The sequence below is a fragment of the Molossus molossus genome, unplaced genomic scaffold, assembly GCF_014108415.1.
Source record: "Molossus molossus isolate mMolMol1 unplaced genomic scaffold, mMolMol1.p scaffold_m16_p_1, whole genome shotgun sequence".
Lineage (NCBI taxonomy): Eukaryota > Metazoa > Chordata > Mammalia > Chiroptera > Molossidae > Molossus > Molossus molossus.
In genome coordinates this window covers 117,431,479-117,456,806 of record NW_023425344.1, presented here as the reverse complement: position 1 = coordinate 117,456,806, position 25,328 = coordinate 117,431,479, and the positions used below count along the sequence as shown (strand labels likewise).

General features: G+C 37.9%; 1 protein-coding gene across 15 annotated transcripts in view; it reads left to right on the top strand.

The window, feature by feature from the left end:
* The window catches only part of MYO9A (myosin IXA), a 341,194-nt gene that overhangs the window by 178,752 nt on the left and 137,114 nt on the right, over positions 1–25,328 (top strand). For all 15 annotated transcript variants that reach the window (XM_036243152.1, XM_036243160.1, XM_036243103.1 and 12 more), the window contains one exon: positions 10,449–10,524. In XM_036243152.1, coding sequence (XP_036099045.1) covers positions 10,449–10,524 — 76 coding nt within the window. The remainder of the gene's footprint in view (positions 1–10,448; positions 10,525–25,328) is intronic.

The following is a 25,328-nucleotide window of genomic DNA, read 5'->3' as shown; positions in this document are numbered from 1 at the left end:
TCACCAGTGATCTAATAAGCTTTCATCTTATGAAACTATAACAAGAAGAGCATATTAGACCCAAAACAAGTCGAGGGAAGTAAAAAAGTTAATAGCTAAAACCATTGAATAGAAAACAGACCATCAGAGGAAACCAAAAACTGGGTTTTCGAAAAGAGCAATGAAATTGATCAAGTTTGAGCCTTGCACGGTCCAATAGTACTTTCTGTGAAGATGGAAGTGTTCTCCAACTATGCTGTCCAAAACTGTAGCCATTAGCCCACATGTGGCTATTGAGCACCTGAAATTAAAAAAAAAAAAAAAATTTAAACTGAAGCTTTAATTAATTTAAATTTGAATGGCCACTTATGGCTAGGGGTTGCTGAATTGGACAGTGCAGTTCTTCCCATTCTGCTCAAGAAACATGAGCAAAGAGCAAATACTATTATCTGGATTTAAAGTAGACACAGTTACATATGGTACAGATCAAAAAGTTGAGGAGAAATGATAAACATTCATGTCAATAAATTCAACCTCGATGAAGTGGACAAATTTGTCTCCTGTCAAGAAGTCATCTAAATGGACCCAAGGAAAAATAGAAAATCTTATTAGTCCTATGTCTGTTAACAATATTGGATTTATAAGTAAAATTTTCACACAAAAACACAAGAGTTGAGACCCAGATGGCTTTAATCGCGAATTTTATTTAAGAAATGTTTATGAAAATAATAACCAGTTTTCTCCTTTTTCAGAAAATAGAAAAGTAAGGAACACTATAAAAATCATATCATGAGGCCAGTATTATTACTCATATACCAAAATCATACAAAACATTATAGGAGCTAAACTACAGAACAATATACCTCAACTCACAATGATAGATGTAAAAATCCTGAATAAGAGCACACTGAATTCAGGAATATATAAAAAAATAATATATAAACACTAAGGAATTTATTTCAGGAATGAAAGGTTGGGGTATGATAATAGAAAATCAATCAATATAACTCACCATATTAACCATCTTTTAAAAAACATGGTTATCTCAGTAGATGGATAAAAAGTTTGTCATAATTCTATACCCATTCCTATTATAAAACTTTTAGCAGCCTTGGAATAGAAGGCAATTTTTTTTTTTTAATCCTCACCTGAGGATATGTTTATTGATTTTAGAGGAAGGGAGAGTGAGAGAGCAACATCAATTGCCTTCCACACGCACCCTGACTGGGGATCAAATTACATAATTTAGGTGCATGGGACAACGCTCAACCAACTGGACCACCCAGCCAGGGCAACTTTTTCAACTTTATAAAGACTACACATGAAAATCCTACTGCAGACTCATACTTAATGGAGAAAGATTGAATATTTTATCCCTGACATTGAGAACAAGGCAAAGGATGTTTGCTTTGGCCACTCATTTAACATTCTACTAAAGGTAACAAAAAGAAATAAATGGTACATAGATTGAAAAGGAAGATGTAGACAGCATGATAATCTATATAGAAAGTGTTACGGTGTTTAAAAAATGCTCTTTGATTTTAAAGGTGAATTTAACAGTCTCATAGGGTACCAGGTAAATATATGAAATTAAATTGTAATGTACTAACCATGAATACTTGGAAAGTGAAATTTATAAATACCATTTATCCGTCTATGGCAGCAGCCTCCTAGATAACCCTAGTTATCCCCATCTTCTGGTGTTTACAGCTTTGTGTAATCTCCTCCCACATTTTACTAGTGTTGCTCTGTGTGACCTATAGGACATAGCAGAAGTGATAGTATGTCACTTCTGAAATTGTTATAAAGGACTGCAATTTTCACCATAGGTAATTTGTTCCTAGCTCTCTCTCTTAACTGTCTCTAAGAGCATCCAACTGCCATTCATTAAAAATTCCACTGAAGCCTCTAGTTAGCAGGCACTAAGGCTTGCTACCAACTACATGAGTGACCTTAGAAGCAGATCCTTTAGTTCTATTCCAATCTTGAAATGACTGTAGCCTTGGCCAACAGCTTGAATACAGTCTCTTGAGAGACCTTGTCAGAACCACCCAGCTAAGCAGCTCTTGAAACCCGTTCCTCTAGAAATTCTGATATGATAGCTGTTTCTTGTTTTAAAGTGCTAGGTTTTAGAGCAGTGGTTCTCAATCTTCCTAATGTCGTGACTCTTTAATACAGTTTCTCATGTTGTGGTGACCCCCCCAACCATAAAATTATTTTTGTTGCTACTTCATAACTGTAATTTTGCTACTGTTTTGTCTTAGGCGACCTCTGTGAAAGGGTTGTTCAATCCCCAAAGGGGTCACAGCTCACAGGTTGAGAACCGCTGTTTTAGAGCAGTTTAATACGCAATGGACAATAATGTAACATACCAAAACATGAAATACTTAGAGGTAAATTTAATGAAATATGTGTTAGACTTGTGTACAGCTGAGAAGAAATAAAAAATACCTAAATAGGGGAAAATAGGTATTTGTTTTTGTTTTAAGGAGATGTCATTTCTCTCTCAAATGGATCTGTAGATTGAATGTGCAATCCCAGTGAATATCAGAGCAGAGTTTTTTGGTAGAAATCCACAAGCTGATAACTACAATTTACATAGAAGTATGGAATAGCTAGAATGACCAAAATAAGAATAATTTGCAGAACTTACACTATATGATTTTTTTAAATTAATTTATTTTTGTTACAGATGTTTCTCCTTTTTCCCCCACTGATACCTCCGTCCCCCTCCCCCTTCCTCCCCACCCTGTCCCCAGCTTTGTTGTCCATGTCCCTTGTTCATGCATACATGCATATAAGTTCTGTGGTTTATCTCCCCCCATCCCTCTTCTGGGGATTGTCAGTCTGTACCCCACTTCCATGTACACTATATGATTTTAAGACTAAAATGATCATGGCATTCTCAGTGTAAGACTCAATAAAACCTGATCAATAGGTCCAAGTAGATCTATACTTATATGGGCAATTGATTTTCCACAAAGGTGCTAAGATAATTCAGTAGGGTAAACAAATGGCACTGGAACGACTGGATATCCATATATTACAAGAGAACTTTGACTCTTATTTTTTTGTTAATCTTCGCCTGAGGATATTATTTCCATTGATTTTTAGAGGGTGAGGGAGAAAGAGAGAGAATCATCAATGTGAGAGAGACCCATTGACCTGCCACTTTCCACACCCACCCCAACCAGGGTCAGGATCATACCTGCAACCCATGTACGTGCCCTTGATTGGGAATCAAAAGACCCTTTGGTCCTCAATCTGATGCTCCAACCACTGAGCCATACTGGCCAGGACGACCCTTATATCATACATTAAAATGAACTCAAAATGGGCTTTGTAGACTTCCAATCAAGATGGCGGCATAGGTAAACATAGTACTCACCTCCTCCCATGACCACATCAAAATTACAACTAAACTACAGAACAACCATCATTAAGAACTGCATGAAATCGAACTTAATGGAAGTCCTACAACTGTGAAATTAAAGAAGCCGCCACATTGAGAATGGTAGGAGGGGCAGAGGCACAGACTGGCTGGTCCCACATCCTCGTGTGGCAGATAAAAATCAGGATGCCTCGGCTGTGAAGGTACTTCTTGAGGAGCTGGGGGTGCCAGTCCCACACCAGGCACCCAGCTCAGGGTTCCAGTGCCAGGAAGAGAAGTCCACATAACTTCTGGCTGGAAAAACCAGTGGGAATTCAGGCTAAGGGAGGCAGAGGCTTCTGGAGCCCCAGGCAGCTCCTCTTAAAGGTCCCATGCACAGACTTACTCAGACTAGCTCCTTCTAAGCTCAGAGGAGAGGCAGCTTGAAAGGCACCAGAGACATTAACAGGGAAGAACTGAGCTGTTTGGCCTCAGGATGAGGGCTAGAGAGGCAGCTTTCTCTCAGACAGACATGCTGGTGGAGGCCTTTGTTTGTGAGCCCTCCCCCCGAGGAGGCAGACCCCTTCATATCTGGGACCCTAGCAACCTGACTCACACTGTTTGCCAGGCCTGGTGATTCCCAGAGGCCCTGCCCCACCCAGCTTTCAGGCCCACCCTAGTTGTTTCCAAAGGCTTTACCATAGGATTGGCCTGTCTTGGATCCTGCTTCAGAGTTTCCTAAAATCTCTCAAACAAGCAGCATCTGGTCTCAGTTAACCCCATACTTATTGTTAATTGGCCCCAGGACTGGCACTAGAAGCAGCCAGCCTTGGTTCACAACTTGGCTTTTTCTGGGCACCTCTAAGCCCAGCACAAGAAGCAGCCATCTGCAGTTCACTTTGTAGCTTATGCCTGGTAGCCCCAGACAGAACACAGGCAGTGGCTGAACTTGCCCCAGAGCCAGCACACCCAGTGGACAGCTTCAGACCACATTGAAACACCACCACCCAACCACCTCCACAAGTGACATACTCAATGAGCAGACTCTGTGGGTACCAGAGCCCTAATGAAGTAAGTCTTGCTCTGTGTGGTGGGCTCCTACACTGCTGATCCTCCAAGGTAGTCAGAGGTCAGTGGTCAGTGGGCACAGCCAGTCCTTGCACCTGATCAGCGTGAGTAAATCTTTCCTACTGATGTGCCAACAGAAATCAAGACTCAATTACAACAGAATGGTGTAAAGTCCACACTAGGGGTTCACCTTGAGGGCCCAGCTGTGGTGATCAGGGAGGATGTGCCACTGGATCCTACAGGACACCTACAATAATAGGCCATCCTACGAAGCCTAGGAGACATAACAACTCTATCTACTACATGGAAACAATCACAAGGAAGCAACCAAAATGAGGAGACAAAGAAACGTCCCAAGTGAAAGAAAAGAACAAAACTCCAGGAAAAGCACAAACCAAAATGGAAGTAAGTAATCAGCCAGATGCAGAGCTCAAAACGCTGGTTATAAAGTTGCTCAAGGAACTTAGTTAGACCTTCAAGGAATTTAAGGAGACCACCGAAGAACTTAGTGAGAACATCAACAAAATAAAAAAGGGCCAGTCAGAAATGAAGGATGCCCTAACTGAAATAGAGAATAGTATACAGGGAATCAGTAGTAGAGTAGGTAAAGCCAAGAAACAAACCATCTATTTGGAATATAAGAAAGCAAAAAATACCCAGTCAGAGAAGCAAAAAGAAAAAAAGAATCCAAAAAAAATGAGGATGGTGTGAGGAGCCTCTGGGACAATTTCAAGCATGCCAACATTCACATCATAGGGGTGCCAGAAAGAGAAGAGATAGAGCAAGAAATTGAAGACCTACTTGAAACAATAATGACAGAAAATTTCCCTAACTTGGTGAAGGAAACAGACATACAAGTTCAGGAAGCACAGAGAGTCCCAAACAAGATGAACCCTAAGAGTCCCACACCAAGACACATCATCATCAAAATACCAAAGGTTAAAGACAGAGAATCTTAAAAGCAGCAAGAGAAAAGCAGTTAGTTACCTACAAAGAGGCTCCCATAAGACTGTCAGCTGATTTCTCAAAAGAAACTTTGCAGGCCAGAAAGGAGTGGCAAGACATATTCAAGGTGATGAAAAGCAATGACATACAACCAAGATTACTCTATCTTGCAAAGCTATCATTTTAGAATCAATTGATATATCAAGGGTTTCCCAGACAAGAAAAAGCTAAAGGAGTTCATCACCACCAAACCAGTATTATATGAAATGATGAAGGGTCGTCTTCAAAGAGAAGAAGAACAAAAATATGAACAATAAAATGGCAATTAATACATATCTATCAACAGTTGAATCTACAAACAAAATGAGCATGCTGAACAGAAACAGACTCATAGATACTGACAACTTTTTGTTGCTTGCCAGGTGGGTGAGACATATGAAGGAATTAAGAAGTACAAATTGTTTGTTGGATTGATGAACCTCAAAAGGGGAGGAGGGGAGAGATGACGAGAAGAGATAAACCAAAGAACTTCTGTGCATATGTGAATAACCAATGCACACCGACAATAGTGTGGGGAAGGCAGGAGGGGGGCGGGTCAGGGAGGAGGGAGTCAGTGGGGGGGGAAAGTGTGGACATCTGTAATACATTCAACAATAAAGATGAATTAATAATAAATAAAACAAAAAATGGGCTTTGTAGCCTTGGCTGATTTTGCTCAGTGGTTAGAGCATCAGCCTGTGGACCAGTGAGTCCCAGGTTCAGTTCCGTCTAAGGGCATGTACCTCAGTTGCAGTTTGTCCCCAACCTTGGCCATGCAGGGAGCAACCAGTCGATATGTTTCTCTCACATCAACGTTTCGCTCTTTCCCTCTCTCCTACTCTATCTGAAGATAAATGGAAAAATATCCTCAAGTGAGGATTTAAAAAAAAAGTTGGCTTTGTAAAGAGTAAAACTATTAAGTTTGAAGGAAAAACCCAAGAGAAATTCTTTATAATCTTTGGACAGGTAAAGATTTCTTAGATAGGACATAAGAACATGAAAATATTGATAAATAGTTCACTGAAATTAAAAACATCTGCTTTTAAAAAGATATTGTTAAAAGATATGGTATATAAAAAGTATATCATAGTTGGGAAACAATATTTGTAATAATTTATAATACTGAAACTGATAATGGACTTGAAAACAAAATGTAAAAAAAATCCTGTGGTGCCCTGGCTAGTTTGGCTCAGTGGTTAGAGCGTCGGCCTGTGGTCCAGAGAGACCCGGGTTCGGTTCCCGCTAAGGGCACGTACCTCGGTTGCAGTTTGTCCCCGGCCCTGGTTGGGTTGTGCGGGTGGCAGCCACTCGATGTGTCCCTTTCACGTCGATGTTTCTCTCTCTCTCTTCCTCTCTCTCCCTCCTACTCTATCTGAACAAAAAATGAAAAGAAAAAAAAAAATCCTGTGGTAAGTAGGAGGACAAAAATAAGTGAAAAATGGCCAAAGATTTGAGTATACATTTCCATTAAGAAGATATGTAAATAGTCCATAGACCCATGAAAGATTATCAGCTTCATTAGTCATTAGGGAAATGCAAATTGTAATCACAGTGAGGTCACATGAACACCTTATATTATGGCTAAAATTTAAAAAATTGACAAAACTAACTTATGAGGATGTGGAGCAACTGAAACAATATACTCTACTGGTAAGTAAAATAGTATAATTATTTTGGAAAACAGTTTGTCAGTTTTTAATAAAGTAAACCTGTTTTTTATGTGGTCCATTATATTTACCTTATAGACAACCAGAATAATACAAAAATACAATCTTTTCTCATAAGAAACCTTTATCTATCAAATGAAAACTAAGAAGGGAAAAATGAGTTTAAAGAAAGAAATAGCCCTGGCTGGTTTGTTCAGTGGTTAGAGCAGCATGCAGCCCAAAGGGTTGCGGGTTTGATTTCCCATCAAGGGCACATAACTAGGTTGTAGATATAAGCCCCGGCCCCAGTTGGGCTCTTGTGAGAGGCAACCAATATGTGTGTCTCTATCACATAGATGTCTCTCTCTCTCTCTCGATTCTTCCACTCTTTCTAGAAAACCAGTGGAAAAATATCCTTGGGTGAGGATTAACCAAAAAAAAGGGAAATACAAAATAAAATACGAACGCTATTATTTAAAATGAATAAAAATGGATTAACCTACCAATTAAAATCTCAGAGTGGATTTTTCAAAAAGTTTAATTGAATATCTATAAGATTCTTAAAATGATGAAAATGAAAGGCTAGTCAAAGATATATTAGGCAAAGATGAACAGCAGCCATAATAAATACAGTAATCTGAACAGATCTTTACCAGTAGAATTTATGAAAAGGTTTTGTGGAGAAAGAAGCTGAATTAACTCACTAAAAAGTTTTGAGATCTAATAAAGAAATTGGTAAATATGTGTAAATCTAAATAAGCAATTTATAAAACTTAGTAGTCATGTCTAATTTGCTTGATTGATGAGAAGAAAACAAGGTGAAAATAAGTACTCGGTAACATCATCTGTTACGGGAATAGAATAACTAGAATCAAAGCATTAGAAGGTTCTTTTAATCTTTAGGAAAAGAAAATAATTTAGATTAGAATTCATGAATATGTTAAAAATTCAAGGATCATTCAAGAGGAAAGTGTATATAACTTAGAAAGAAATCAGAATATAAATAAAATCTGGATAAAACTGTACAATGATTAGGGTAAATACAAAGCATAACATAAAAAGGCAGAAAAAATTTCAGATATATCAGTGATACCAAAAATTAAAATGAACTAAGGTAAACAATTAAAAGACAGATTATGCGGTTACAAAAAATAAAATAAAATTCAGCTACAAGGTAAGAGACAAATCTAAAATATGAACACAAAATGATTAAAGTGTTGGAATAGCCCTGGCCTGGCTCAGCGGTTGGAGCGTCGGCCTGTGGACCAAAGAGTCCTGGGTTTGATTCCCGCTAGGGGCACGTACCAAAAAAAAAAAAAAAAAAAAATTCTGGAATAAAACCATCAGAAAATTTATTCTTGCTCTTTTCGTACATTTTCCCAGTTTTTTTAGGCAACTTTCGTTAAGATTTCTGTAAAAAAGATTTTTATTACTATATAAATTAGTTTTGCCTTTACTAAACAATTTACAGAAATGGAATTATACATACTGTATTCTTTTGTGTTTTATGTTATGCAATATAATGATATACATATTCATTTGTGTTGGTTTTGTATATCAGTAATTTGTTGCTGACTTTTATTCCATATGCACACATATATATATACAGTTGTATATACAACTTTGTATTTATCATTCATTTCTTGGTGGATATAAGGGTTGTGTACTCTATTGAGCTATTGTGAGGAATCCAGCTATCCAAACATTCTACTTTGCATCATTTTGTATACATATAATTTTGTTCCTTGGGCAAAATTTATCAGTGGACTTACTGTATCACAAAGTGGATATACTTAGCATCATTAGAACTGTCAGACTTTGCTATTTGGATGGGATTAGAGTGGTACACTGGGCTTCATTTTTTAATCTGAGTGATCAGATGCAAGTGTTCAGTATACTATTCCTTATGCCTTTTTAATGTTTAAAACATTTAATGATTGATGTTAAAGTCAGAGGGAAATAAAGAAATCATAATATGCTTGCCCTGGCCGGTTTGGTTCAGCGGTTAGAGCGTCAGCCTGCGGTCCTGAGAGACCCAGGTTCGGTTCCTGCTAAGGGCGTGTACCTCGGTTGCAGTTTGTCCCCGGCCCTGGTGGGTTGTGCGGGTGGCAGCCACTCGATGTGTTCCTTTCACATCGATATTTCTCTCTCTCTCTCTGTACCTCTCTCTTCCTCCCACTATACCTGAACAAAAAATGGAAAAATGTCCTCGGTGAGGATAAAAAAAAAAAAAAAGAAATCATAATATGCATAAAAGAAACACCCTATTTTCTTTGCAGGAAAAATACTCCTAAGAAAGAGAAGAACATTTTCTGTGAGCAGTTTACAGTATAGAAGAGTTTAAGAACATGATTCCAATAAGGCAATAGCACACATTTGAGCATATAAAATATCGGTATGATACTGAAAATAGGTATTGAACTACTAAAACAAGCAGAGGTGTAAAGCAACACCTGTATGAGTTCAAGAAGTGGAGGAAAGAGCTGAAAATTGAATTACTAATACTGAGGAAAGGCCTGAGATGATTGTTTCAATATGCAGAAGAAAAGAATGAATATAAAGGATAGAAAATGATTTGTCATGGGGAAATTGGTGTCCATGACTTAGGAATTGAAAAAATGAAATTCTTTTTCATTGAATTGTCTTAGTTAGCACTTTTGTCAAAATTCAGTTGATCATAAATGTAAAGGTTTATTTCTTTACTCTCAGTTTCTTTTTATTGATCTACTTGTTTATTGTAATTTTACTTAACACATTTATTAGTCCTAATAGTTTTTTTGTGGGTTACTTAGGATATTCTACAACATACAGGATTGTTATCTTGAATAGAGATACTTTCATTTCTTCCTTCCATTGTGTCTTACCTATAATGTCTTTTTCTATATATATGTTATGAAAATTGATAGCCATGTGCTTATAGAACTTCAATGTTTATCGAATGATTTGAAGAAAATTAAAACTTACACATATTGGTAATCTTTAAGGAAGCAATTTGTTGTCTTTTATTCTCAGTATTTTTATATGTAAGATTAATTAATCTTTAAAATCTATAGTCCGTGTTGTCAGTACAAAAGAATCATTAGGAATTTTTTGAATGTTAAAGTAAGTAATGAGCTTGTGTATTTCTAGACCTTCATCCCATTTATTCTTCTATCCTGATAATGTTTAAATGAGAGAAGAAATAAAATAATTTATTATCAAGTTCCCTAATTGTGTTCACTGTTGGTTAAGTAATATTTATAAGTAACAGTCATGGGACTTGTTAATATTATTGTTTAGATGTTTCTGACATGTTGAGCAAATATTTGCTATTAAAGTACATTAATTTCATTTGTCCTTAGAAATATTATTTCATGTTTAGTTTTTCACTGATTTGAAAATTTTTGCTTTTTAAATGCTAGGTATAACTCGGAAAAATCCCAGAACACCTCTTTCTGATCTTCAGGGCATCAATACTTTGAATGAAAAAAACCAGCAGTAAGTATGTTTGGTTTATGTTTTCAAGGAAGTATAATAGAAATAACTAGAATTCTTATTAATACTTTTGTCACTTTAAAAATATAAAGAAGCCTGGCTGGTGTGGCTCAGTGGATTGATTATCGTTCCTTGGACTGACAGGTTCAGGTTTGATTCCCAGTCAGGGTATATGCCCAGGTTGCGGGCCTGATCCCCAGTAGGAAGCATGCAGGAGGCAGTTGATTGATGTTTCTCTCTCACATTGATGTTTCTATCTCTCTCTCCCTTCCTCTGTCTCTAAAAATATCAATAAAATCATATTTTAAAAAAGAATAAAGTTCAAAAAATAGATATACATATGTAAAGAAAATCAGGCCTAGTTTGCTTTATATTTTTTAAAGCTTTTATAAATGATGTAATAAGTTAATAAGGTTAGAGTTAACAGAACTATTAGGACTAAATTATCCAAGATTATGTCTGGTAAAATGGTTGTACAATTAAAAACAAGTTTTCCCAGAATAATTTAAAATTGAAACCAAGTGATGGTGCTTGGTTTATTGTCTCGCAAAATCAAAGAATGAGTTCACAGACCAAGGAGTGGTGAGGGGACCCAAGTGGGTTGCTGGTGGGGCTCTATTGTCTAGGGGTAGATATATACTCTGATGGGTCCTTTCAAGGAATTCTGCCTTAGCAACATCCGTACATTGTAAAAAAAATATGTTTTGACTTTTTTTAGAGAGAGAGGAAGGGAGAAAGAGATAAGAACATCAATGTGAAAGAGAAACATTGATTCGCTGCCTCCTGCACACCCCCCAGTGGGGATCCAGCTCACAGCTCCAGCGTGTGCCTGGAAATCAAACCGGAATCTCTCAGTTCATGGGACGATGCTCTATCCGCTGACCACACTGGCTGGGCAACATCCATACATTTTAAAGCTTGTGTTTTCCACTTGACTGGGTTCAGCCCTAGGTCATCTATAGGAGCCTTAGCGGCTTCCCTTTTTTTTGATAATTTCAGCTTCTCTCAGAGGAGGAGGGGAAATACCCTTGGAGCAACCCTATGCTTGATTTTGGTTTCTCCCACAAACCCAACCTTGGTTTCCTATGATCCTTTCTAAGGTAACCTGGTTTTCTGCAGTAGAAACACAGTCTATAGTTTTGCAGCAGAACTAATTCAGCAAGCCTGTTGCCTTGCTTGAAATCAGACTTTCCAGGATTTTGTTATGTGCTCCTTCCAGGAGCTTCTAATTTGCATTTCTATAAATGGGGACTAGGAGGTTCTGGACTTGGAGGCATAATTTGCCATGCTGGTTTAGTTTTATATTGAGATCTATAGAGTCCAAATAAACCTTCAGATATACTGTGTACTGGGTTACCTGCCTGTGTGCTGAGCTCCAAGTTATCTCAAACTTATGTGTCTCAGCCTTCCCTTCCCATGGTCCCGTCCCTCATTGCCTAACCTGCCTCTGTCTCCTCAAAATGACCAGGTATGTTTTGATTTCTGAGAACCTTCTTGCATAAAATATCTTTAGCAAAGTAAAGGATTATTCTGCTTTCTGTAGAGAAATCTTATTGGTAAATAATTGAATAGTTTGATTTACATGAAACCATTGAATACTTTTCCTTGTTGAGTGTGATAATCAGAACTTACTTTTTAAACATTTTTATTTTATTATGTCAGTCTTTTTTTCTTTTTTCTTTTTTTTATTGATTTTAGAGAGAGAGAAAGGGAGAGTGAGAGAAAGAGAGAAACATCAGTGAGTGAGAACATCAATTGGCTACCTCCTGCATGCCCCCCACTGGGGATTGGGCCCACACCTGGGCATGTGCCCTGACTGGGCATCGAACCAGTGACTTCTGGGTGCATGGGTCACCACTCAACCTCTGAGCCACACCAGCCAGGCCTTTTTAATGAAAAATTCTTGAGTAAATTGTGAAAATAACAAGTATAAATAATTTCCTCAGTTTGTAAATAAAGTTACTTTGTTCTTTACGTTTACTGTTTTATAAAATTGTGCTTTATATGAGCAAAAGAACATTGTTTAGTGTCTACATTTTAAATGTCATCAAGTGAATTGAGCTTCTTAGTACTTTGGTAATAAGGATGGTCTGTCATTCAAATTAAAGTATAACTTTATTGATCATTTTTTCCATTTTTTATTATATGTTTCTGAGGTATATTGTCACTTCTTTGCTTAATAACTTTTTTATAACTCTGTCACTTGTTAAAAGAAGTCTAGACTCACTAGTTTCATTTGCTATCTGTATAATGTATGCATTTTGTTTTCTTAACAGTGATACTTGCTAATGATAAAATTCACTGCCATATTTTCTTTCGTTTTTTGGTTAATCTTCACCCGAGGACATTTTTCCATTGATTTTTAGATAGAGTTGAGGGAAGGAGGGAGAGAAAAAGAAATATCGATACAAGACAGACACATCGATTGGTTGTCTCCCATACAACCCTGACCAGAGCCAGGGATTGAACCTGCAACCCAAGTACGCGCCCTTGACCAGAAATCGAACCTGTGACCCTTTGTTTTGAGGGTGGACACTAACTGCTGAGCGAAACCAGACAGGGCTCACTACTATATTTTCATATTAAATTTTACCCAAGAACAAATTAGATCATTTATCTGGTAATCTGTGTACCTTCAATTCAGTCTATTGACAGTACAGGTATACCTTGTGGGGTTGGTTCTAGACTACCGCAATAAGAGCGAATATTGCAATAAAGTGAGTCACATGAATTTTTTTGGTCTACTAGTGAATATAGAAGTTATGTTTACACTATGCTTAATCTTTTAAGTGTGCAATAGCATTATGTCTGAAAAAGCTATGTACATTCCTTAATTTAAAGTTACTTTATTGCTAAAACATGCTAACCATCATCTGAGCCTTCAGCCAGTCATAATCTTTTTGCTGCTGGGAGAACTTATTTTAATTTGTAAAAAATGCAATATCTACAAAGTACAGTAAAATGAAGTATAATAAAACCCTGTGTGTCTGTATTCTAACCCTGGTCATTAGAGATCCCTGAGTTAAGTAACCTATTTTCTTCATTTGGATAAAAAATAAAGGATTCTATGACTTACCCCATTTCCCAAAGCAGTTTAATGGTTATAACTCTCTTAATTCCCAGCTTGTGTCTCTTTATACTTTTTTTTTCTTGCATAAAACCACCATATTTATTCTTTTTTTTTTTTTATTAATTAATTTTGTTACAGATGTTTCTCCTTTTCCCCCCACTGATTCCCCCCTCCCTTTCCCTCCCTGCCCTGTCCCCAGCTCTGTTGTCCATGTCCACTGTTCATGCATACATGCATATAAGTTCTGTGGTTTATCTCTCCCCACCACCCCCTCTTCTGGGGATTGTCAGTCTGTACCCCACTTCCACGTCTCTGGGACTACCCCATTCCTCAGACTGTTATGTTCATTATATTCCACAAATAAGTGAGATCATATGATACTTGTCTTTCTCTGTTTGGCTTATTTCACTTAGGATGATACTTTCCAGGTCCCTCCATGTAGTCTCAAAGGATAAGAGATCTTTCTTTCTTACAGCTGCGTAGTACTCTATTGTGTATATGTACCACAACTTTTTTATCCATTTGTCTACTGATGGACACTTCGGCTGTTTCCAGATCTTAGCTATTGTAAATAGTGCTGGTACGAACATGGGGGTACATATATTCTTTGTGATTGGTGTTTCAGGCTTCTTAGGGTATATTCCTGGAAGCGGGATCACTGGGTTAAATGGAAGTTCAATTTTTAATTTTTTGAGGTAACACCATATTGTTTTCCATAGTGGCTGCACCAGTCACCAACACTTGTTGTTTGATGATTTGTTGATGGCAGCCATTTTGACAGGTGTGAAGTGATACCTCATTGTTGTTTTAATTTGCATCTCTCTGACGATTAGTGATGTTGAGTATTTCTTCATATGTCTCTTAGCCATTTGTATGTCCTGTTTGGAAAGGTGTCTATTTAGTACCTCTGCCCGTTTTTTAATTGGGTTCTTTGTCTACCTTTTGTGGAGTTGTATGAGTTGTATATATTGGAAATTAATCCCTTATCTGATATATCATTGGCAATTATGCTCTTCTATACAGTGGGTAGCCTTTCCGTTTTGATGATTGTATCTTTCGCTGTGCAGAAGCTTTTGAGTTTGCTGTAGTCCCATGTGTTCTTTTCTCCTTTGTTTCTATTGCCTTAGGTGATGTATCAGTGAAAATTCTGCTGCGTATGATGTCTGAAATTTTGTTGCCTACATTTTCTTCTAGGATTTTTATGGATTCATGAGTCACATTTAAGTCTTTTATCCATTTTGAGTTTATTCTTGTGTAGGGTGTAAGTTGATGGTCTAGTTTCATTTTTCTGTATGTAGCTGTCTTATTTTCCCAGCACCATTTATTAAAGAGGCTGTCCTTAACTCCACTGCATGTTCTTGCCACCTTTGTCAAATATTAATTGAGCATATTGCCTTGGGTCCATTTCTGGGTTCTCTGTTCTGTTCCACTGGTCTATATGCCTGTTCTTGTGCCAGTACCAGGCTGTTTTGATTACGGTGGCCTTGTAGTATAACCTGAAATCTGGTAATGTGATCCCTCCAACTTTGTTCTTATTTTTCAAGATTGCTGTGGCTATTCGAGGTCTTTTTTGGTTCCATATGAACTTTTGAAGTACTTGTTCTAATTCTGTGAAGCATGCCATTGGTATTTTGATGGGGATTGCATTGAATCTATAGATTGCTTTGGATAATATGGACATTTTAATGATGTTAATTCTCCCAATCCATGAACAGGGTATGTGCTTCCACTTTTTTATATCTTCCTCTATTTCTTTTTTTAATGACCTGTAGTTTTCTGCGAATAGGTCCTTTACTTCTTTGGTTAAGTTTATTCCTAGGTATCTTAATTTTTTTGCCTCAATGGTAAATGGAATTGTTTTCTTAGTTTCTCTTTCTGTGAGTTCATCATTGGTGTATAAGAATGCCATCGATTTCTTGACGTTAATTTTGTATCCTGCTACTTTGCCAAATTCATTTATTAAGTCTAGTAAATTTTTGATGGTTAAGTCTTGATTAAGACTTGATAAAATTTTGATTAAGTCTAGTAAATTTTGGGGGTTTTCTACATATAGTATCATGTCATCTGCAAATAATGACAATTTCACTTCCTCTTTTCCAATTTGGATCCCTTTTATTTTTTCTTCCTGTCTGATTGTTGTGGCTAAGACTTCCAGTACTATATTAAATAAGAGTGGCGAAAGTGGGCATCCTTGCCTTGTTCCTGTTCTTAAGGGAAATGCTTTTAGTTTTTGCCCATTGAGTATGATGTTGGCTGTAGGTCTTCCATATATGGCCTTTATTATGTCGAGATATGATCCCTCTATTCCCAGATTGCTGAGCATTTTTATCAGAAATGGATGCTGGATTTTGTCGAAAGCTTTTTCGGCATCTATTGATATGATCATGTGGTTTTTATTCTTCACTTTATTTATGTGGTGTATCATGTTTATTGATTTGCGAATATTGTACCAGCCTTGCATCCCTGGGATGAATCCAACTTGGTCATGGGGGATAATTTTTTTGGTGTATTGCTGGATCCGATTTGCTAGTATTTTGTTCAGGATTTTGGCATCTATGATCATCAGGGATATTGGCCTGTAGTTTTCTTTCTTTGTAGTGTCTTTTTCTGGTTTTGGAATTAGAATTATGCTGGCTTCATAAAATGAGTTTGGAAGTCTTCCTTCTTCTTGAATTTTTTGAAATAGTTTGAGGAGAATGGGTATTAGTTATTCTTTGAATGTTCGGTAAAACTCCCCCATGAAGCCATCTGGGCCTGGGCTTTGTTTGCTGGGAGAGTCTTGATTACCTCTTCAATTTCCTTAGTTGTTATTGGTCTGTTCAGGTTTTCTATTTCTTCCTGGTCCAGTTTTGGGAGACTGTGTGTTTCTAGAAATTGTCTCTTTATACTTTAAATGTTGGATACCTGAAGTGATCTATATAGGCTTCTGGGTTTTTGTTGTTGTTGTTGTTTATTATTATTATTATTTTTATTTTTTTCATTTTTGTTACAGATGTTTCTCCTTTTCCCCCCATTGACACCTTCCTTCCCACTCCTGTCCTCCCTCACAATATTGTTGTCTATGTCCATTGGTTATGCATATATGTATATATGTTCTTTGTTTTATCTCCCCTTCCCCCACTTTTCCTTAAAGTTTGTCATTCTAATCCCCTCTTTTATGTCTCTGGGTCTGTTTTGTTCATTATATTCTACAAATAAGTTAGATCATATGATATTTGTCTTTCCCTGATTGGCTTATTTCACTTAGCATAATACTCTCCAGGTGCCTCCATGTCGTCTCAAAGGATAAGAGATCTTTCTTTCTTCCAGATGCATAGTGTTCCATTCTGTATATGTACCACAGCTTTTTTATCCACTCATCTATTGATGGGCACTTGGGCTGTTTCCAGATCTTAGCTCTTGTAAATAGTGCTGCTCTGAACCTAGGGGTACATATATTCTTTCTGATTGGTGTTTCAGGCTTCTTGGGATGTATTCTTAGAAGTGGAATCACTGGGTCAAATGGCAGTTCAATCTTTAGTATTTTGAGGAAACACCATATTGTTTTCCATAGCAGCTGCACCAGTCTGCATTCCCACTAGCAGTGTACTAGAGTCTCCTTTTCTCCACACCCTCGCCAACACAAGATGAACACAAAGAGGCATACACAAAGACATGTTATCATGTATTTACTGCCATTTTATTGTTCATAGTTTTTTATTTTCTTCTTTAAGAAGACCTGTCAACATTTTACATAATACTGGCTTGGTGGTGATGAACTCCTCTAGCTTTTTCTTGTCTGGGAAACTCTTGATATGTCAGTCGATTCTAAATGATAGCTTTGCAGGATAGAGTAATCTTGGTTGTAGGTCCTTACTTTTCATCACTGTAAATATTTGTTGCCACTCCCTCCTGGACTGCAAAGTTTCTTTTGAGAAATCGACTGACATCCTTATGGCAGCTCCCTTGAAGATAACTGGCTGCTTTTCTCTTGCTGCTTTTAAGATTCTCTGTTTGGCTTTAACCTTTTGCATTTTGATGATAATATATCTTGGTATCTGTGTACCTCTTTGTGTTCATCTTGTTTAGGACTCTGTGCTTCCTCGTATGTCTGTTTCCTTCACTAAGTTAGGGACGTTTTCTGTCATTATTGTTTCAAATAGGTTTTCAGTTTCTTGCCCTCTCTCTTCTCCTTCTGGCACTCTGAAGATTTGAATACTGGTACGCTTGAAGGTATCCCAGAGGCTTCTTACACTATCCTCCTTTTTTTTGGATTCTCTCTTTTTTTTTTTTTTTTTTTGCTGTTCAGATTGTGTGTTTTTTTGCTTCCTTATATTACAAATCTATGGTTTGCTTCTTGGCTTCACCTGCTCTACTCTATTGATTCTCTGTGAACTATTCTTTTTTTTTTTTTTTAATTTGTTTTTTTTTTTTTATGAATTTTTTATTTATTTTTTTGTTACAGATATTTTACCTTTTTACCCCATTGGCACCCCCACCCCACCCCACCCCCGCCCCATCCCCGGCTTAGTTGTCCATGTCCATTGGTCATGCATACATGCATATAAGTTCTGTGGTTTATCTCTTCCCACCCCCCCAACCCCCCCACCCCCTCACCCCCTCTTCTGAGGGATGTCAGTCTGTGCCCTACTTCCATGTTTCTGGGTCTACTGTATTCCTCAGACTGTTATTCTGTGAACTATTCTTTATTTCAGTCAGTGCATCCTTCATTTTTGACTGGTTCTTTATTATGCTCTTGAGGCCCTCATTAAGTTTATTGAATGTCTTTGTAAGCAGTGTTTTGAACTCTGCATCTGTTAAATTGCTTATCTCCATTTCATTTAGTTATTTTTCCTGGAGTTTTGTTCATTTCTTTCATTTAGGACATAATTCTTTATCTCCTCATTTTGGCTGCCTCCCTTTGTTTGTTTCTATGTATTAGATAGAGTTGCTCTGTCTCCTAGACTTCCTAGGGTGGCCTGTTATAGTAGGTATCCTGTAGGGTCCAGTGGCACAGCCTCCCTGATTATCCAGCTGGGTCCTCGAAGTGCACCTCTGGTGTGAACTTTACACCCTTCTGTTGTATTTTAGTTTTGATTGCTGTTAACATGTCATTGGGAGGGTTTTACTCAAGCTGATCAGCTGCAAAGACTGGCTGTGCCCACTAATCACTGTCCTCTGACTGCCTTGGATGATTAACTCTCCATGGGTCCACCAAACAGAGCAACACTTACTTCAGCAGGGCTCTGGTACCCCCTGAGTCCATTCCTTGATTGTGTCACTTGTGGAGGTGGCTGGGTGGCAGTACTTTGACATGGTCTAAAGGAGTGTAATGGGTGGGCTGGCTCCGGGGCAATGTCAGCCACTGCCTGTGTTCTACCCAGGGCCACCAGGCATAAGGTACAAAGCAATCTGCCAATGGCTGCTTTTTGTGCTGGGATAGGAGGTGCCCGGCAAAGCCAAGCTGTAAACCAAGGCTGGCTGCGTCTAGTGCTGGGCCTGGGGCCAGTCAACAAGAGGTATGGAGCTCACTGTGGCCAGATGGTGCTTTTTTTAGATACTTTATGATAATCTGTAGCAGGAGCCAAAACAGTCCAATCCTATGGTAAAGCCACTGGAAACAGTTTGGGTGGGCCTGAAAGTTGGATGGGGCAGGGGCTCAGGGAACCATCAGGGCCGGGCAAATAGTGTGAGCCAGATTGTTGCAGTCCCAGATATGGCGGCCTTCTGCCTGCCCAGTAGGGGAAGGGCTCACCAAAGGAACAACAGCCTCCACCAGCACATCAGTCCTGGAGAAAGCTGCCCCTCCAGCTGTCACCCCAGCTGACTCCCATTCAGCTTGATTGTAGGCACTTCCGAAGGATGTTTGTTCTGTAGTTTAGTTGTAATTTTGATGTCGTTGTGGGAAGAGGCGAGCACCGCGTTTACTTATGCCACCATCTTGACCAGAAGTTCTGTATACTTTTTAAAATATATTGCTAGATTCGATTTGTTAAGATTTTGTTGAGGATGTTGGCATCTATGTTCATCAGGGATATTGGCCTGTAATTTTTCTTCTTTGTACTGTCTTTATCTGGTTTTGGGATTAGGATTATGTTGGCCTCATAAAAAGAGCTCGGAAGTCTTGCTTTATCCTGACTTTTTTGGAATAGTTTGAGGAGAATAGGTGATAGTTCTTCTTTGAATGTTTGGTAAAACTCCCCTGTGAAGCCGTGGGGACCAGGGCTTTTGTTTGCTGGCAGTATCTTGATTACTTCTTCTGTTTACTTGTTATGGGTCTGTTCAGGTTTTCTGACTCTTCCCAGTTGAATTTTTGAATGCTGTATGATTCTAAGAATTTGTCCATTTTACCTGGGTTGTAGAGTTTGTTTGCATATAATTCTTCATAGTATTTTCTTACAATTTGTATTTCTGTGATGTCCGTTGTTGCTTCATCTCTTTTTTTCTTTTTTGTTGTTTATTTGGGTCCTCTCTCTTTGTTTCTTGGTGAGTCTGGCTTATTGCTGATAAGTCTTGTTTATCTTTTCAGAGAATTAGCTCTTTGTTTCATTGATATTTTGTATTGTTTTTTATAGTCTCTATGTCATTTGTTTCTTTTCTGATCGTTATTATTTCCTTCCTTATACTAACTCTGGGTTTTTTTGTTGTTGTTCTCTTTTTAAATCTTTAAGTTGTTGAGTTAAATAGTTTATTAGAAAATTTTCTTCTTTCTTGAGGTAGGTCTGTATTGCTGTGAACTTCACTCTCAGGAGTGCTTTGCCGTGTACCATAGATTTTGTGTTGTTGTGTGTTTATTGTCATTAGTTTACAGGAACTCTTTTATTTCTTTCTTCATCTCATTGGTTAATAACATGCTATTTATCCTCCATGTTTTTACGAATGTTTTTGAGTGTTTTTATTGTAGTTAATTTCTAGTTTCATGCCATTGTCATCTGAGAAGTTCTTTGATATGATTTCAATGTTCTTGAACTTGTAGAAATTTTCCGGTTTGCGCTGCTACTGCTTCTGCTTTTGATAGGGGATGCTCTCAGCACCAGAACCCTCTGCTGCTACTGGGAACTGAGGATGCTCAGCCTCCAGGACTTCGCTGCTACTGGGGGAGGGGCTCCACTGCCAATCTGCTGCAGCAGTTGTCAGGGGTGGGTCTCTGCTGCCAGAGCCTTGCTGCTTCTTGGGCTGGGTCAAGCTTCTGATCACCTTCTGCTGCTGCTGCTGGGGAAGGGTCTCAGATGGTGACCTGCACTGCTTGTGCCTGAGGATGGGATAGGGATATGGGAGTTAAAAAGGGAAGGATGGGAAACTCATTTAAGAATGCATTGATGAGCCCTGGCCAGTTTGGCTCAGCGGTTAGAGCGTCGGCCTGTGGTCCGGAGAAACCCGGGTTCGGTTCCCGCTAAGGGCACGTACTTCGGTTGCAGTTTGTCCCTGGCCCTGGTTGGTCGAGCGGGTGGCAGCCACTCGATGTGTCCTTTCACGTCGATGTTTCTCTCTCTCTCTCTCTCCCTTCCTCTCTCTCTCTCCCACTCTATCTCTACAAAAAATGGAAAAATATCCTTGGGTGAGGATAAAAAAAAAAAAAAAAAAAAAAAGAATGCATTGATGAGAAGACATACAATGGCCAATTGACATGAAAAGATGCTCAGCATCACTAAGTATCAGAGAAATGCAAATTAAAATCACAATGAGGTATCACCTCACACCTGCACCTGTCAGAATGGCTATCATCAATAAATCAACAAAAGTGTGTTGGTGAGGATTGGAGAAAAGGGAACCCTTGTGTACCATTGGTGAGAATGCAGATTGGTGCAGCCACTGTGAAAACGTTATTGAGGGTCCTCAAAATATTAAAAATGGAACTGCTTTATGACACTGCTTTATACTTCTGGGCATATATCCAAAGAAACCCAAAACACTAATTGGAAAGAATATATATACACCCTTATGTCCATTGTAGCGTTATTTATCATATGGAAGTAGCTCAAGTGCCCATTAATAGACGAGTGGATAAAAAAAGCTGGGGTACATTTACATAATGGAATACTGTCAGCTGTAAAAAATAATAAACTCCTGCCATTTGCTGAGAGCATGGATAGCCCTGGAGGGTATTATACTGAATGACATAAGTCAGTCAGAGAAAGACAAATACCTTATGATTTTACTTATATGTAGAATCTGAAGAACAGTATAAATGAACAACCAAAAGCAGATGCATAGATTCAGAGAACAAACTGATGGTTGCCAGAGGGGAGGGAGTTAGGGAGAATGGGTGAAAAGGTGAAGGGAAGGAAATAAGAAATATAGATTGGTAGTTACAGAATAGTAATGGGGATATAAAGTACAGCATAGAGAATATAATCAGTAATGTTGTAATAACTATGTATGTGCCAGGTGGGTAGTGGAAATATCGGGGGAACACTTTTGTAAAGTGTGTGTGTGTGTGTGGGGGGATGGATGGATAGAAAGAAAGAAAGAAAGAAAGAAAGAAAGAAAGAAAGAAAGAAAGAAAGAAAGAAAGAAAGAAAGAAAACTATCTAACCACTTAACCACTGTGCTATACACCTAAAACCAATACGAAATAATATTGAAAGTAAACTGTAATTGAAAAATAAAATAAAAAAGCTTAGGCTTTTCTGGATTTTTCAGAGATGCTGTGTGATCTGCCTAAGAGGAAAAAATAAAACAACAAAATAAAACTAAAGGCTGGAACAAATTTAAAAAAAAAAAAGGCATTGAATAGTTGACTACTGGTTACTCAATCCTATAGGACCAGTTGATAAGCTGAATGCTTTGTGTCTCAGGACCATCTATGCCTTGAAGAAGAAAGGAGTAAGGTCTTCTCTATTCCTAAGGGTTGTTTTTCCCACAGAGATTTATGCATGTGTAAGTGCAGAGCAGAAACCTACATCATATAAAAGGCAAGTACCTGGAGCCTGACACTAGGTGCTGTTATAGTATATCTTTGAAACTGGACAAAATACGTATGTTTAACCCATCACAGTACTGTTTGCAACAGCATTAGATAGAATGAGGGGTAAGACTTAGGATTTTAAATGGTACATATGAAGTCTTCAATGTACCTGTTTTATGGGAAGCTATTGTAAATAGTGCTGCTACGAACATGGGGGTACGTATATTCTTTCTGATTGGTTTTTTAAGCTTCTCCGGGTATATTTCTAGAAGTGGGATCGCCGGGTCAAATGGCAGTTCAATATTTAATTTTTTGAGGTAACACCATATTGTTTTCCATAGTGGCTGCACCAGTCTGCATTCCCACCAGCAGTGTACTAGAATGCCCTTTTCTCCACACCCTCGCCAACAGTTGTTTAATGATTTGTTGATGGTGGCCATTCTGACAGGTGTGAGGTGATACCTCATTGTTGTTTTAATTTGCATCTCTCTGATGATTAGTGATGTTGAGCATTTCTTCATATGTGTCTTAGCCATTTGTATGTCCTGTTTGGAGAGGTGTCTGTTTAGTTCCTCTGCCCATTTTTTAATTGGGTTCTTTGTCTTCCTTTTGTGGAGTTGTATGTGCACTCTATATATATTGGAAATTAACCCCTTATCTGATATTTCATTGGGAATGATGTTCTCCCATATAGTAGGTTGCCTTTCCATTTTGGTGGTTGTTTCTTTTGCTGTGCAGAAGCTTTTTAGTTTGATGTAGTCCCATGTGTTCCTTTTCTCCTTTGTTTCTGTTGCCTTAGGTGATGTTATCAGTGAAAATTCTGCTGCGTATGATGTCTGAAATTTTGTTGCTTACATTTACTTCTAGGATTTTTATGGATTCATGAGTCACACTTAAGTCTTTCATCCATTTTGAGTTTATTCTTGTGTATGGTGTAAGTTGATGGTCTAGTTTCATTTTTTTGCATGTAGCTGTCCAGTTTTCCCAACACCATTTATTAAAGAGGCTGTCTTGACTCCACTGTATGCTCTTGCCCCCTTTGTCAAATATTAATTGAGCATACTGTCTTGGGTCCATTTCTGGGTTCTCTATTCTGTTCCATTGATCTATCTGCCTGTTCTTGTGCCAGTACCAGGCTGTTTTGATTACAGTGGCTTTGTAGTATAACCTGAAATCTGGTAATGTGATCCCTCCAACTTTGTTTTTCTTTTTCAAGATTGCTGTGGCTATTCGGGGGCTCATTATGGTTTTTATTTGTATTTCCCTAATGCCTAATGATGTTCAACATCTTATGTGCTTATTGCTGATTTGTATATCTTCTTTGATAATTTGTTTATCTTCTGAATAAGTGTCTGCGTTGTCCATTAAAAATAATTTCTTTTGGGTATGAAGTCTTCTTTTTAAGTATAAATATCATTGTCTTAAAATTGTGATAATGCAACCACATTTTATTTAAATTTAATGAAAATATCTTTTTATGCCATTAAATATTATTCTACAGCATGATTATTATGACCTCATAGACTTCCATTGGGTGGTTGTAACAGAATTTATTTCACCTATTTCTAATTATTGGTTATCTGGGTTATTACTAATTATTTTATAGTGGTGAAATCTTTGTAGTTAAATTTTTGTATGTTTAATTATTTTCTTATCTTCTTTCCTTCTTTTAAAAAGCTTAACCAGAACAGAACAAAGTTATTATAAAAATTTAAAGATATTGACCAGGCCCTGGCCTGTTTGGCTTAGCGGTAGAGTGTCGGCCCACAGACCAATGAGTCACTGTTCGATTCTGGCCAAGGGCATGTACCTCGATTGCGGTTTATCACTGACCCTGGTCGGGTCATGCGGGAGGCAACCAGTTGATGTGTTCCTCTCACATTGATGTTTCTCTCTCTCTCCCTTCCTCTCCCTCTCTCTCCCTCCCATTCTGTCGAAAGATAAATAGAAAAATATCCTCAGGTGTGGATTAAAAAAAAGATATTGACCAGGCTATCCTAAAAAGGTATTATGGAATGTTATAGTTTAAATAAAGAACTAATGAGCCCAGCTGGTGTGGCTCACAGGTTGAGTGTTGACCCATGCACCAAGAGGTCGCCATTTGATTCTCTGTCAGGGCACATGCCCAGGTCGTGGGCCCAATTCCCAGTGTGGGGCATGCAGGAGGCCACTAATCGATGTTCTCTCTCATAGATGTTTCTTTCTCTCTCTCTCTCTCTCTCTCTCTCTCTCTCCCTCCCTCCCTCCCTCCCTCCCCCCCCTCTGTCTCTAAAATCAATAAACAAAAAATATTTTTTAAAAAAGAACTAATAGGAAAATAACTTTTATGGTTATATTCCATTTTTCAAAGCAGGCAGTTTCAAAAATAGTACAAAGGAAAAAAATAGTTAATTGAGTCTCATGTACTCTTTACTCAGTTTCCCATAGTATGTTAATATTAACCAAACTACAGTTTTCACCATTTAAAAATCTGCATGTGTGTGTTTGTGTAGTTTTTTGCGATTTTATCTCATGTATAGATTTGTGTAATTGACCACAATCAAGAACTGTCATTATCACAAACGAATTCATTCATGCTGTTTATTTGTAGTCATGCCTCTCCTTCCCTGTCCATGTCCTCTAGTGATCACTGGTATCTTCTTCATTTTTATAGTTTTTGTTATTTTGAGAATGTTATGTAAATAGATTCATGTAGTATAAAACTGTTAGAGCAAAAACTTTTCCTACTACCTTCTTAAGTTCAGTAGCTGGGAGCCTATGAATGAAACTATTGACAGATTTACAAAACAAAAAGCATATAATTTTTATGAACATTTTATGTGCCTGAGTATTCACAGAAAAGCATACTTG